Genomic DNA, 16335 nt, shown 5'->3' on the forward strand with positions numbered 1-16335 from the left:
CCGATACTGTGGGTCTCTGACCATGCCCTCCTGATCCTCCTTAGCCCTTCCACCAGAGCCATGTTCTTATTAAGTCCCCTGATCCAGCTGCCTCTCCTCCAGCTGGGATAACGGTGAGATCATGTCAGGGGCCAGCCTGCTACCAGAGCTTGATGCAGCTCAGACACCAAGTGCTGCGGTTAAACAAAGACTAGATACATTAAAAACTCAATGACAAGTCAGTGGGAGGATGGGGTCAATGGTAGAAAATGTTCTATTGCGAGTCAACTTTAAAAACGGTGTGGTCCAAGGCAGATCTTTACCAAATGGTATAGCGCCAGACTGTAACCACCTGGAGTACATCACTGATGTGGTTGGGATAGAGCCATCCAATGATGGCATGGCCCTGGTGATGATGACCCAGTCAAAGGTCACCTTTAAAAGTAACTGGTCTCTGGTTCATTGTGAATTCAGGTGGACTGCGTAGCTGTAGTAGGCATTCTACCAGCCGAAATGTCTGTGTTTCACTGTGGAGGAGCCTTTCCAATAGCAGAGATGAAGGCCTTCAGCAGACTCATACAAACAGACAACATGTTTCTCTGCAGCAACATATTGATGTAAAGTACAACGTAGTCTCTCTGCACATCTGCTCCCAGTAACCAAGTCTCCCTGTGGCCTGACACTGACTGGATATGATATCAAATATTAGAACCAGCCTTTTATCCAGACAGTCTTTCCTGAGGGGGTTTCAGGGGATTTGTGGGACAGACGATGTGTAGGGTTCAGGCCAGGGTTAACTTCCAGAACAGATCGGGGACATCTACTGCTGCGGTGGTGGCACTTGGCAAGATCAGTAACATGGGTCAATTGACAGAGATACAAATGACATTAGTGAAACCTGGTAGGCTGCACTAGAGGACGGTATTTCAGGTCCTACACTTAAGTCCTTGACTATGAGCGTTGTGGTAGAGCTAGCTAGACAAACGCACTGGTGACTAAAAGCCAGTGTTGATGGTGTGACTCAGATCGGAAATTGGTTAGAACTGCCATTTTTCACTAAAGCAAGATGCTTAATCTGAACTTCTAAAGAAAAGTATCTCATAGTGCAGGTGTAGGCAACCCAGGTCCTGGAGTGCCACAGGTATGTTTTTCATTTAACCGACCTGGAAAACCAGGTGTGGGGAATATAGGCAATCGCTGAACTGATCAATTAGCTCAGTTGGTCAGGTGTGGTGCCGAGTTGGAACAAAATCCTGCAGGACCTGTGGCACTCCAAAAACAGGGTTGACTACCCCGGTCATAGTTGGTATGGGTTACTTAGGCTGCTAACTTAGCCCACTTCTGCATTAGAATACATACAAAATAATATATGGGTGTCTATGAAATTAGAGTCTCAGACACAAGGCCATGATTAGACAGTGGATTGCAGTAGTGGTGCTTTTAATAGCAGCACAGAGGGCCACCTGCTAAAAGCCCTGCTGTGCAGCACTGTGGTCTGGCTCCCCTGCGTCACTAAGCTTGCCTCTCACAGATAGACTAAATAATGCCTAGTCCACAACTGCCAAAAATGCTACCTGCACTGCGTCCTTGGTGAGGCTTTTATCAGAACAGACAAACGCTAGACACACACCTTTGCTGACTGAAGGGACAAAAAAATGCTCATGCATTTATTTTTCCACACACACCAATCTACTAGCGTTGACTAGCTAAATTGCCAGAACATGAAACAGGAGGGGGAACTTTGTTTGGTTAGACGGAACAATGTTTACCATCAACCCATGGCGAAACCCCACAGTAATTTCTCTGCTATGTGGAGAAACTAACTTCTCTCCTAAAGCCCCCTCCCACTCCACTCTTTGCCCCATAATAATGCAGCCCCTCCCAATTTTGCACAGACCACCACACCTAAACACACATTCCTTTCTCCCAATTGCCTACAAGTCCCCAAAAGCACAGGGCCTGGTCCAATCAGCACAGAAACACACACACGTACAAACAAGCAGTACTTCTAGTTGATGTAAAAATGTGATGTGATATCACAGCTCACACGTACAGACAGAAACCACAGACGGAAGTAGGGGAGCTGCACATTGCAGATTTGACTGCTGACTTTTTTGACTGCTGACAATCCAAAATGAGATTTGGGGGTTGATATCTATAGCCAAACACAGTGGCATGTTGGCACCAGCTCAGAACACAATCTCCCAACAGAAACGCAGAGTAGTAGTACTAATGATAAGTAGGATATACAAGATGTACAAGTCACTAACCTTAGCCAACAGCAACACTACTATAGCGTGTGGGTTGTTTTCAAAGACCCCATCTATGGCGTCTACCATGTGAAGGCAAGATGGACCTCTCCACACTCCCCTAAAATGTAGCCCCACAAACAAACAGGAGGGGGAGCGAGAAACAGACCAGAAAGAATGGCTGACATGGAAAAACACAAACAGCCCCCCACCGACCAGTTCAAAAACAAGTGCACCCAAAGATGGGTAGGACGACACCCCTTGCCCTCAATGTGACCACGCAATTTCCCTGTTAGCCGGCCTGCCTGCCCTGGAGGACTTTCCCAGCGCGCCACATTGTCCACATCTGCAATCCTGCAAAACCCCCTTCTTTTTCAGTCAGGCAAAAAAAACACACAAACAGGACACCCCACCCCCCTGAAACTAGCTATAATGGGCCACAAATGGAATGTTTCCCCCTGCATGCTCTTGCTGTGGGAGAGAGAAGAGGGAGTGAGCGAAAAAGGGAGCGAGGGAGAGGGGTTACATTCCATTCTGCTCTGTCCCTCTCGCCGCCTGGTCGTTTTACATTCCGCTGATTTCAGATCAGGGTCAGCAGTATTGCTCCCAGGCAGATGACAGGTCGAACACTGACGTGAGATTAGGGAGGGGCCACACCTGTAAAAGAAGTGGGCAGCTAGAAGGCCCTCGGGCAGATGAAACAATTGAAACTCGGGTGTAGTTTCTATGGGCGGAGACAGGCATATCCACACCCACAATCAAGTCTTTCCTGCTCATCCCTACATCAGCCCCAGTCACATCAAATCAACAAAGGAGAGAGAACTGGCTTATTTTAACATGGAAATCAAAATCAGCCACTCCCAGTAGTCCAGTGCTTTGTGCCACAATTCCCTAAAACAGCCATGGCCACGTGCAGAGAAACCAAACCAGCCAGCCCCAAACTGATCGAGTCAGCCAGTCAAATGAATATCTTTGGGAACTGGGAGGGGAAGTAAGACATTCAGAACACTGCCCACCTTAGCAGTGTGCTAATCTGTGCAAGTCAGGGCACTGTGACATGGGTGAGTCAGGTTAGGAGAGAATAAGCGTTTCTCTCGGTGGGGCTGAGTTGTAAAAGACTGTCAGTCACCAACAAATCACAGTCATGCAAACAAGGCAGGTACTTTGATAGCGCAGTGATAATAGGGAAATGAGGAGTGATACAAATTCCCATTCAATTGAATAATGTGAGCGACCATATCAAAACAGTGTACGAAAAAGTGTTGCCATCACATCAGACTGACAGTGGTTGGGTTTTGGGTGGCTTTTACCCCTTTTGCACATATTTGGTGGCTGAATGTCCTTTTGCCTTTAAGTGGGTTGGCAAACTGACATCCCGAGAGACATTTGCATGGACACTGATTCCAACATTGCCCCACTAGAATTGCAATATAACAAAAAGAATGGCCTCACAGAATTTTGTGTACTACAACATGTCTCAGCCTGCAGTTGATTTAATGCATTAGGTTGGACTTAATGTTTCTCAAGCTGAAATGGAGCTCTCTGAAGTGTGTTAAGTTGTAACCAGTGTAGTAAACTGGACTAGACTGAGCAGGACAAACTTGAGTGTTGGAAAAAAACACTTTAGGTAGGACATTCATAGATAATTAACAGTTTCTTTTGACATGAGCACTTTGTCCATACTCTGCTTAATGCCTCCACTTGACGTCTGATTTCCACATACATGCAGTAGGTCTAAATACATTGGCTACATTACATTAAGTGTAGAATCATTGGTGGGAGGCATTCATTAACTTTATGCAACTGGCACAGCGGCAGTGAAAACGCCACAGGAATTTGCCCTTCATTCCCCCGCCGACTTTTCTGAAATAAATTAATGTCACGCCTCCCCAATTTCTCGTCCAATCAAACTCCATGTTGAATTTAAGTAGCGTGTTTTTTTATTTTTTATTCCTTACATTTAAGGATACACATTTTAAGTGTTACAAAAATCTATACATTCTTCAGTAACCGGTGTTGATTTCAGTTAATTAGTCCCCATTGCCTGCGTTTGTAGGCCATCTGAGTCAATCATTGATTATTTTTCTTCCTATGAGGAAACTTTGGCCTCCCTTCTTTTACAGGCAGACATATTTAGAGTATATCGACATACATAGAGGGTAAAGCTGAACGCAGGGTTAGGCTATATCAATTAGTTTAATGAATAATGCTGAGCGTCAAAACGCTGAGTAACGACGGCTGTAATATAATGCTCGGTGTGGTGTCACTCCACTAAATTAACGCAAACAATTTTGACAGTGAGATGTGTAACACTACACACCCTCAATCATCCCAGACTGTCAAGCAACGTTGCTTCAAATCATCATCAATTGTTCTTACGCCACATTACACAATTCCAGGGATTGATCATAGTTACATGGGCTCGAACATTAAACGATTAAGTCAAGTCTAAAAACCGTAAAAATATTTTCAGCTGGAAATGGTGCTGCGATAATGTGCGACAGAACAAGTAGATAACAAAAAAACAATTGAACTCAGCAGTGTTTGATCTGCTTCGACCCAGAACATCTGATAGGACTTAGAGGACACCATTCCGTATGCTATTTTTGAGTCACATCGAAATTATGCATATTACGTTGGCCATCTTGAATCTTGTTATTCTCAAGAAAAATGGTAGAAATATCGCCTGGAAAATTAAGGCTAAATAAACGCCAGAACTATATAGGCTACAATGTTTCATTCCAATAAAAAGAAAAATCACCGTTGTCCCCAGTCGAGTTAGAAAATACCGGTAGTTGTCGAAATGACGCATGTGGAAAGAGTTTTATAGCCCATTTCTTGTTAAACGTATACCACCATATCAACACAGGAAAGTTCGTTACATTGAGACGGAATAAAATCTCGTTGCTTTATAGATGCAACCAGGGCCCAAATTCAGTCCCCGACCTCTCCCTGTCATTTTACCTTTCTCTGCTGTTTCTCCCAGGCCGGGTCCAGCAGCAGGTCCCGGTCCCAGTCATTTTCTTGTTCTCTTGGGTCCATGTAAATGGCTGGACCTCCAGACGATGCTTGACTATTAGAAGCGTGATAATCTACCATAGTCTATGGTAGTCAAGCTATTAGCTATAGATAGAGAAATAAAAGGGGATGTGACCCAGTTGCGGTAACTCTATTTGCTTTCAACGTTCGGTCAGGAATATCCGATCTATACACTGAAAATACCCGCTACAAGAACGCTTAATCTCCAACCGAGGAGGGAATGGTGTGGCCGCAAGCAAAGAGCCGCTCCTACAAACTGGAGTAGGTTGCCAGGCCCAAATAGCTCATGAATATTCAATGACCTGCTTATTATTCATGAGCTCATGAAAAACTGCACCCGAAAGGCTGGAGAACACATAACTTAGTAGTAGACTATAGCCTACTAAAAGTATTGTTCTAAAAAGTATTATGCCTGATATGTAGCCTAATGCCTTTGTCAAGTAGTGCAAATCATTGCAGATGGAAGTCTGTACATGTTGCTATATAATTGCAACATTGTATCAAAATGTAAGATGCAATTTATACCAGCCCCTTAAAACGATACAATGGTGAAATAAAATAATGCACAAATGGATTTGTAGCCAGTATAGACAGATTTACGAATTAAAACATTATTTGGAGCTCTAAACTACAATAGTTCTGATAACTGCTACCTGTATAATATCCATAGAATATTAAAGTAACTGTCCAGCTAAAATTTCACTTTTAGAAGTTCATATTCTGTTAACTCATATCCAAATAATGTTGTTCACTCATCTTATACGTGGCCAATACGTTTCTCTCATACATTTGAGAGAAAAAATTTTTTTTAACCCCACCTCAACTTGTATCTTAAACAGACATTTAAAAAATGCCTGCTATTTCCTCATTGAGGATGATGTCCTGAGGAGGATAGGCTGGCCAATCAGGGGTCTACTCACAGTCATATTTTTTTAACAACCAGTATACACCCACACCATTCTGTTGTAGGGGTACGCCCACACCATTCCAACACAGAAAAGCTTATTTTTAACATAAACTATTTATCTCATATTGTAATTCATTTCAGGTCATATTTAATAGAAATCTGGAGAGTTACTTTAAGCGCAAGCTACACACTACACGGGGCAGAGTCATATATTAGTCTAAGTATATGACTCTACACAGGGGCGCTTTCAGCAGTGCAACATTTTGGATTGTTCGGATACAAATATACTATGTAGAACAAACATGCCTCTCTGAATTGAATTGTGGCAGCTTTACTAATGGAATTTCTATCTTCAACATTCTACAATGTTTCTTCATCTTGCAAGACAAGAATCAAATGGAGCCCATAACAAGACCCACCCATTCTATGTAATATTAATGAGGCCATGCTACACCATGAATCATTTAGCCAGTGAGCCCATTGGTGTTGTTACCCTACTCAGATTTTTGTTGTCCCCTCGTGGAGAACCTATGCCACCTCACTGGTGCCCAAACTAATAGTCCTTCATGCAGGTGCATCGAAACAAAAACCGTATGAAATTCACTTCGGCCTATGCTTTTGTTTGAAAGCTTGTCGTGTGTAAAGCAGCTTATATTTACCATTCAAATTTCATAGGCTGGGTCTGGCTGACATGCCCAGACACTACATTAAGTAGGTCACGCTCTAACTGTGTGTCTGTGCCAATTATCATCATCGAGGCCCAACATACCATATAAATGATCGCAGGCCGCCATCGCTCCCTTTCATGTTTTGTGATGTTTTCATGACTGCCACATAGTGCCACATTCCGAATCGTTTTCTGATATACAGAAATCCCATTCGCATTGGACTCCATCCCCATTACTATAAGGAATCATTGTGGTGTGTACAATATCACGGTTAAATGATTACACATCAAAGCGTCGTACCATTTTATAATGAATTCTATCTCATTGTAATGACAGTTAGGCCGATATTTGGCACCTGTTGCAGGTGAAGCTAATACATGATGAGAAGGAAAATTAATGCAAGGTGTGCATCTACAGCTGTTCTCCTTTGATATCAATGTTTATTGATCGTAATTTCCGTTATTCAAGATAGTTTAATAAGTCTGGGGTGTGTGTGTGTGTGTGTTGAGAGAAGTACAAAATGAGCAGCTGTACTTCTTCAAGCTCAATTTTTTGCTTCTGAGTTATCTAACACAAGCGTAATAATGGCGCAACAGGAAATAGCTTGAAAGTTTGCCACAGTCCCCCTGGGTCAGGAGTGTGCTTTTTTGACTATACATACAGCAACAGTCAAAAGTTTGGACACACCTACTCATTCAATGGTTTTTCTTTATTTCTTTATTTCTTCTATTTTCTACATTGTAGAATAATAGTGAAGACATCAAAACAATGAAATAACACATATCTACTCACATAGTAACCAAAAAAGTTTTCAACAAATCAAAACATATTTTATATTTGAGATTCTTCAAAGTAGCCACCTTTTGCCTTGATGACAGCTTTGCACACTCTTGGCATTCTCTCAACCAGCTTCATGGAATCCATTTCAATTAACAGGTGTGCCTTGTTAAAAGGTAACTGCTGCAAAGAAACCACTACTAAAGGACACCAATAATAAGAAGAGACTTGCGTTGGGTCAAGAAAGACAAGCAATGGACCTTAGACCGGTGGGAATCTGTCCTTTGTTCTGATGAGTCCAAACTTGAGATTTTTTGGTTCCAACCGTCGTGTCTTTGTGAGACGCAGAGTAGTTGAACGGATGACCTCCGCATGTGTGGTTCCCACCGTGAAGCATGGAGGAGGAGGTGTGATGGTGTGGGGTTGCTTTGCTGGTGACTCTGTCAGTGATTTATTGAGAATTCAAGGCACACTTAACCAGCATGGCTAAAACAGCATTCTCCAGCAATACGCCATCCCATCTGGTTTGCACTTTATTATAATTTGTTTTTCAACAGGACAATGACCCAAAACACACCTACAGGTTGTCTATTTAAAAATATATATATTTATTTAACTTGGCAAGTCAGTTAAGAACAAATTCTTATTTCCAATGACAGCCTACGCCGGGATAAACCCGGACGACACTGGGCCAATTGTGCACCGCCCTATGGAACACCCAATAACAACCAGTCGAGATACAGACTGCAATCGAACCAGAGTGTCTGTAGTGATGCCTCTAGCACTGAAATGCAGTGCCTTAGACCGCTGGGCCACTCGGGAGTCCAAATAGTGTAAGGGCTATTTGACCAAGAAGGAGAGTGATGGAGTGCTGCATCAGATGACCTGGCCTCCAAAATTACCTGACCTCAACCCAATTGAGATGGTTTGGGATGAGTTGGACTGCAGAGTGAAGGAAAAGCAGCCAACAAGTGCTCAGCATATGTGGGAACTCCTTCAAGAATGTTGGAAAAGCATTCCTCATGAAGCTGGTTGAGAGAATGCCAAGAGTGTCATCAAGGCAAAGGGTGGCTACTTTGAAGAATCTCAAATATAAAATAAAACACTTTTTTGGTTACTACATGATTCCATATATGTTATTTCATAGTTCTGATGTCATGACTATTTTTCTTCAATGTAGAAAATAGTAAAATTAAAGAAAAACCATGGAATGAGTAGGTGTTTCCAAACGTTTGACTGGTACTCTATATTAAGACCATCCATAGAGTGATGCTTTGAAGCGGATATTTACACATACCAAAAGTCAAGGTCTCTCTGCAGAATAAACATTTCTCAAAACATTCCCAGTGTCAAACTCCTCTTCTCTACAATTATTCAGTCTGCTGAAAAGGAGGCAACAGAAAGTTAACTAAATGACAGCATGCACTTAGTTGCTATGATGACATAGCATTGTTATGGAATGACTAAAATCTGATGTTCAGAACAAATAACTGGAAGTCTTTATTGCAAAGTGAATCTACGGTAACTTTTTATTTAAAACAATATTGCAACAAAAACCAGTTGAACAGGCGGAGGAGGGGCTGAAATCCAGTGAGATTGGATCAGTTGCACATTGGGTCAGTTGTACTGTATATCGTCATGTGGAGCCACTACAACCAGAAAAAGGGTGAGACACAACAAATCAATATTTATTTAAATGGCTGTCCAGGCCAATGTGGATATGTGCAGAGGTGGAAAAAAGTACCCAATTGTCATACTTGAGTAAAAGTATAGATACCTTAATAAAAAGTTACTTGAGTAAAAGTATAGATACCTTAATAGAAAGTTACTCGAGTAAAAGTGAAAGTCAGCCAGTAAAATACTACTTGAGTAAAAGTTTAAAAGTATTTGGTTTTAAGTATAAAGTATAAAAAGTACAGTGCCTTGCGAAAGTATTCGGCCCCCTTGAACTTTGCGACTTTTGCCACATTTCAGGCTTCAAACATAAAGATATAAAACTGTATTTTTTTGTGAAGAATCAACAACAAGTGGGACACAATCATGAAGTGGAATGACATTTATTGGATATTTCAAACTTTTTTAACAAATCAAAAACTGAAAAATTGGGCGTGCAAAATTATTCACCCCTTAAGTTAATACTTTGTAGCGCCACCTTTTGCTGCGATTACAGCTGTAAGTCGCTTGGGGTATGTCTCTATCAGTTTTGCACATCGAGAGACCGACATTTTTCCCATTCCTCCTTGCAAAACAGCTCGAGCTCAGTGAGGTTGGATGGAGAGCATTTGTGAACAGCAGTTTTCAGTTCTTTCCACAGATTCTCGATTGGATTCAGGTCTGGACTTTGACTTGGCCATTCTAACACCTGGATATGTTTATTTTTGAACCATTCCATTGTAGATTTTGCTTTATGTTTTGGATCATTGTCTTGTTGGAAGACAAATCTCCGTCCCAGTCTCAGGTCTTTTGCAGACTCCATCAGGTTTTCTTCCAGAATGGTCCTGTATTTGGCTCCATCCATCTTCCCATCAATTTTAACCATCTTCCCTGTCCCTGCTGAAGAAAAGCAGGCCCAAACCATGATGCTGCCACCACCATGTTTGACAGTGGGGATGGTGTGGTCAGGGTGATGAGCTGTGTTGCTTTTACACCAAACATAACGTTTTGCATTGTTGCCAAAAATTTCAATTTTGGTTTCATCTGACCAGAGCACCTTCTTCCACATGTTTGGTGTGTCTCCCAGGTGGCTTGTGGCAAACTTTAAACAACACTTTTTATGGATATCTTTAAGAAATGGCTTTCTTCTTGCCACTCTTCCATAAAGGCCAGATGTGCAATATACGACTGATTGTTGTCCTATGGACAGAGTCTCCCACCTCAGCTGTAGATCTCTGCAGTTCATCCAGAGTGATCATGGGCCTCTTGGCTGCATCTCTGATCAGTCTTCTCCTTGTATGAGCTGAAAGTTTAGAGGGACGGCCAGGTCTTGGTAGATTTGCAGTGGTCTGATACTCCTTCCATTTCAATATTATCGCTTGCACAGTGCTCCTAGGGATGTTTAAAGCTTGGGAAATCTTTTTGTATCCAAATCCGGCTTTAAACTTCTTCACAACAGTATCTCGGACCTGCCTGGTGTGTTCCTTGTTCTTCATGATGCTCTCTGCGCTTTTAACGGACCTCTGAGACTATCACAGTGCAGGTGCATTTATACGGAGACTTGATTACACACAGGTGGATTGTATTTATCATCATTAGTCATTTAGGTCAACATTGGATCATTCAGAGATCCTCACTGAACTTCTGGAGAGAGTTTGCTGCATTGAAAGTAAAGGGGCTGAATAATTTTGCACGCCCAATTTTTCAGTTTCTGATTTGTTAAAAAAGTTTGAAATATCCAATAAATGTCGTTCCACTTCATGATTGTGTCCCACTTGTTGTTGATTCTTCACAAAAAAATACAGTTTTATATCTTTATGTTTGAAGCCTGAAATGTGGCAAAAGGTCGCAAAGTTCAAGGGGGCCGAATACTTTCGCAAGGCACTGTACATGTAATTGCTCAAATATACTTAAGTATAAAATTCCTTATACTTAGCAAAGCAGACAGCACAATTTCCTTGTTTTTAAAATGTATGGACAACCTGGGGCACAGTCCCACACTCAGACATTATTTACAAAAGATGCATGTGTTTAGTGAGTCCATCAGGTCAGGGGCAGTAGGGATGACCATGTGTTTCGTGAGTCCACCAGGTCAGGGGCAGTAGGGATGACTATGTGTTTAGTGAGTCCACCAGGTCAGGGGCAGTAGGGATGACCATGTGTTTAGTGAGTCCACCAGGTCAGGGGCAGTAGGGATGACTATGTGTTTAGTGAGTCCACCAGGTCAGGGGCAGTAGGGATGACCATGTGTTTAGTGAGTCCACCAGGTCAGGGGCAGTAGGGATGACTGTGTGTTTAGTGAGTCCACCAGGTCAGGGGCAGTAGGGATGACCATGTGTTTAGTGAGTCCACCAGGTCAGGGGCAGTAGGGATGACTGTGTGTTTAGTGAGTCCACCAGGTCAGGGGCAGTAGGGATGACCATGTGTTTAGTGAGTCCACCAGGTCAGGGGCAGTAGGGATGACTATGTGTTTAGTGAGTCCACCAGGTCAGGGGCAGTAGGGATGACCATGTGTTTAGTGAGTCCACCAGGTCAGGGGCAGTAGGGATGACCATGTGTTTAGTGAGTCCACCAGGTCAGGGGCAGTAGGGATGACCATGTGTTTAGTGAGTCCACCAGGTCAGGGGCAGTAGGGATGACTATGTGTTTAGTGAGTCCATCAGGTCAGGGGCAGTAGGGATGACCATGTGTTTGAGTGAGTCCACCAGGTCAGGGGCAGTAGGGATGACTGTGTGTTTAGTGAGTCCACCAGGTCAGGGGCAGTAGGGATGACCATGTGTTTAGTGAGTCCACCAGGTCAGGGGCAGTAGGGATGACTGTGTGTTTAGTGAGTCCACCAGGTCAGGGGCAGTAGGGATGACCATGTGTTTAGTGAGTCCACCAGGTCAGGGGCAGTAGGGATGACCGTGTTTAGTGAGTCCACCAGGTCAGGGGTAGTAGGGATGACCATGTGTTTAGTGAGTCCACCAGGTCAGGGGCAGTAGGGATGACCATGTGTTTAGTGAGTCCACCAGGTCAGGGGCAGTAGGGATGACCATGTGTTTAGTGCTTCCACCAGGTCAGGGGCAGTAGGGATGACCATGTGTTTAGTGAGTCCACCAGGTCAGGGGCAGTAGGGATGACCATGTGTTTAGTGAGTCCACCAGGTCAGGGGCAGTAGGGATGACCATGTGTTTAGCGAGTCCACCAGGTCAGGGGCAGTAGGGATGACCATGTGTTCTCTTGATATGTGCTTGAATTTGTCAATTTTCCTGTCCTGCCAAGCATTCAAAATGTAACTAGCACTTTTGGTTGTCGGGGAAAATGTATGAAGTAGAAAGTGTTGTTGAAAATATAAATTGTAAAGTAAAGTGCAGATACCCCCCCAAAACTACTTAGTAGTACAACTACAAGTAGTACTTTAAAGTATTTTTACTTAAGTACTTTACACCACTGGATATGTGTGATCATATGCAAAAGCAGTTTTTTCATTCATGTTAAGCCTGCCGTATTCTGCATGATAACTGGGCTGTGAGAAAACGAGTAGGTTTGGGTCATCTGTCCTGTATGCCCTTACCTATCTGTAGCTGACTGACATGGTCCCCATTCCCACAATGTCATACAAAGTCTTGAAATGTATCTGTGAATGGACAAAACATGATGAATTAGACCAATTATCCCCCCCCCACACACACACACACATTTTGCTCTTGCATGATAATTATTTAAAAAAATGTAAATCCTAAGTGCACCCCAAAAGTAGCATCTCAACCTCCCATCTCTCATTTTAAATCCCACATCAATTAGTCTTCCTAAATTCCTATCTTCAGCCCTTGTTGGACCACACCCTTCTCTACACCTCTGCCCTCACTTACGGATCATGTTGTCCAGTTCCATCAGCAGGTAAAGGAAACCGGGGTAACTGAATGTCATGTCCGGCTCCGTGTTGCGCAGGCCAATCAGCTGCAGGACGAAGTCATCCACCGCCATGCCTAGACCAGACCAGACGAACACAGATCAATTCATGTTCAACCACATCCCCTGCTGTTTCAGCAGTGTAAATGCTGTTGGCATACTGTTCATATGGACCAATAGGGACTGAACATGAAGAATGATGTTTTGGTGCCCCCTAAAAGGCACCAATGGAAGCTTGTCATATCATAAGTGTGTCCTACCTCCAGCTTTCGAGGCAGGTGAGACTTCAGGGTACTCCAGCAACTGGGATTTGTTATTGTCAAACGTCATGAATATATCCTTTTGTTAAGTGGAAGATCAAGGCCAGCATAATCTTTTCAGACAAATATAATTCAATCACTTCACATGCATCGCAACAGGTCGTGTGATTGAATTAGCTCAGTGACACATGATTGAATCAGAAGTCACAAGTCACTATAATATTTCCTTTAGCCAATCCAAATTAGACTACCAAGACACAAAGCATGCTTTAGCCAATCAAACTATTTTCCAAACTTCTCATCATTTTGAAAGAACAGAATGAATGAAACTGTAAACCTTCCACTGACAGACGGTTTAGTATGGTTTAGACCTTATCGTCCATTTACATTTCCTGATCTTGTCCCACAGTGCCTAGAACAGTGAGCTAACCCCCGACTCTGGGCTGACACTGCAGTCAAGGGAATGTTCCATCAAAAACGCATAACAAAATTAAGGTCTTGGTAGATCAGCAGACCAAGTGAGGTCATGGTGGACAAGTTACCCTACCTTTGTATGTCTATGTACATACATGGCATGTGTGTAACGTTACACATTGCATAGCCCTTTTTTGGGGGGAGCTATGATCTTCAAACAATCGGGCAAGCCGTGGCTCGAACCCCGTATCGCTGGGGCACATATGCGCGTAGACCGCTACACCAGAATCTGGCATACATTTAACCTATATTAACATGGCTATTGATCTATATCAACTACTAACCATACAGCCATGCTGAGACATGATGCACACTGGTTCAGCCATACATGTATTTCTTTCCCCAAGAGAAAGGATACATCCATGAGGACCACAAAGCCCTTGCAGTGCTCCAGGACCAGCTTATTTTGCTCCACACAGACAAAACATCAGTTAGGAAAAGTTAAAACCTCCTCCTGCAGTGACGTCACTTCTTCCTGAATGTTCCCACAGTGGTTATGGCTTATGGAAGACTACTAAATCAGCAGAGGGATTCGTACAGCCCTCCAGAATTTCCAAGATGCATGTGGACGAGGCAATGTTGTAAAAGGAGAAGTGTGTACACAAAAGGTGTGCCTTGGCTCCCATTTTTGAGGGAGGATAGGTGTCCATGTTTGGAGCCAAACCCTTACCTCCGCATTTTATGGCCGTTGTTAGCAGGTTGAGAAGCTCCAAAGGTCGACACTACCCTTTCGCTGGGAGGTTAGGAAAAAATTTGGAGAGTAAATATTGCATATCTCAGGCTAGAATGGAAGAGTTTACATGGAACCTACTACACAGAGGTGGTGTTCTCACCTTGTTGCAGTGCTTCTTCAAAGAGCTGTCGTGTGGCTTCAGGAGAGCCGACAGGGAGATCCACAGTGAAACACACAGGACCATTTAGTCACATCACAAACACTCAACAGGGGGTGATGGATTGTGGATACTTTGGACTTCAATAGCATGCCATGACTTCTACCTGTGGGGCTTCTATCAGTGCCATGCTTCTCCTAATATTGAGTTACACACCCCCTATTGCCCTCAAAACAGCTTTATTTTGTCGAGGCATGGACTCTACAAGGTGTCGAAAGCGTTCCACAAGGATGCTGGCCCATGTTGACATCAATGCTTCTCACAGTTGTCATGTTGGCTGGATGTCCTTTGGGAGGTGGACCATTCTTGATACACACGGGAAACTGTTGTGTGTGAAAAACACAACAGTGAAGCAGTTTTTGACACACAAACCGGTGGCACTTCAATATTTTGTCTTGCCCATTCACCCCCTGAATGACACACATTCTCAATTGTCCCAAGGCTTAAAAACCAAGGCTTCTTTAAACTGTCTCCCAACTTCATCTACACTGATTGAAGTGGATTTAACAAGAGACATTAGTAAGGGATCATAGCTTTCACCTGGATTCACCTGGTCAGTCTATGTCATGGAAAGAGTAGGTGTTCCTCATGTTTTGTAAACTCAGTGTAATTTAGAGAGCCTTTTCTTGACTGAGTGCCCTGATACTTTAACATATATCATAGGTAACTCTTCCTCCAACCTCCAGTCATGGACCGGTCCAGTCACTTTTCTGTCAACACCCACAGAATTAACTCTCCCTGCTGATTGGTCTCCGGGGTGGAACGGATGATGACATAATGGCCGGGTGCCAGGCGACCGCGAATCAACACCTCCGGGTGCTGATGAGTGGGCGGAGCAAGCTCAGGTCCAGAGAGGACAGGTAAGCACACTCTGAGCATGCCTGGGAAGAGAGGGTTAGATACCGTAGGGTGTGCACACATTTCCACACTGAGAAATATGCTGCCACACTCAAATATTCCCTCACTTGTTCCTCTCTTATTTTCTCTCACATTTACTGTGGCTCATTTAAATCTACTCTGGTTGTATTTCCTGTTGGGTGTGTTTGTGTATGTGTGCATACGTTCATGTGCAGGTGTGTGGGTATCCAGGCCGATGCCCAGGTGGACTCCTCTAAGTCTCTGGTGCTTCTGCATGAGGGCCACCAGGAAGGAACAGGTCAGCTCAAGGTCACTGGGGTCATTGTCCTCCTCCAACAGGGTCAAGTGGAACTGAGGGTTCTGGCAGAACCAGCCTGGACACATACATATCCAGTACATAAAGATTATGTGCAATATGTACATTACTAACTATTTATGTACAATAAGGGAAACACATGGATATCAATCTATTCTTCTCAGATTATGTATGACCAAATTCATCTTTATGTCATAGTTGTGTGTGTGTGTGGGTCAGTAGGATTGTGCCTTATCTTACCCCCTCTGGGGGAACCCCCGGTGGAGATGTGTGGTACCCAGTTCTCCCCCTCTCTCTTTCTTCTCTCTTTCTTCCCCCTTCTCTCCCCCTCTCTTTCCAGTTCTCTTCCCCTTCTCTCCCCCTCTCTCTTT

The 16335-nt window shown here is 43.5% G+C and overlaps 1 protein-coding gene and 1 long non-coding RNA gene across 10 annotated transcripts in view; both read right to left on the minus strand.

The window, feature by feature from the left end:
• LOC112265290 (alpha-actinin-4) overlaps positions 1–5516 on the minus strand; it is a 42981-nt gene extending 37465 nt beyond the window's left edge. For 2 of the 3 annotated variants that reach the window (XM_024442442.2, XM_042296012.1), the window contains exon 1: positions 5193–5516. In XM_024442442.2, the coding sequence (XP_024298210.2) occupies positions 5193–5327 (135 nt within the window). In that variant the 5' untranslated portion in view covers positions 5328–5516. The remainder of the gene's footprint in view (positions 1–5192) is intronic. The other variant, XM_042296011.1, reaches the window with a different exon arrangement.
• Positions 5517–9122: 3606 nt separating this feature from the next.
• On the minus strand, positions 9123–16295 carry LOC112265291. 7 transcript variants are annotated; one of them, XR_006078670.1, is made up of 4 exons: positions 16205–16295; positions 13127–16022; positions 12829–12891; positions 9123–9268 (listed from the first exon to the last, which is right to left on the minus strand). It is a non-coding gene; the product is annotated as an uncharacterized LOC112265291 (long non-coding RNA). The 7 variants fall into 7 exon arrangements; XR_006078671.1 differs by having other exon boundaries at positions 13127–15671; positions 15852–16295; XR_002955750.2 differs by having other exon boundaries at positions 13127–14633; positions 14734–16295.
• Between the last annotated feature and the right edge of the window lie 40 nt (positions 16296–16335).

This window comes from Oncorhynchus tshawytscha, linkage group LG13 (assembly GCF_018296145.1).
Source record: "Oncorhynchus tshawytscha isolate Ot180627B linkage group LG13, Otsh_v2.0, whole genome shotgun sequence".
NCBI lineage: Eukaryota > Metazoa > Chordata > Actinopteri > Salmoniformes > Salmonidae > Oncorhynchus > Oncorhynchus tshawytscha.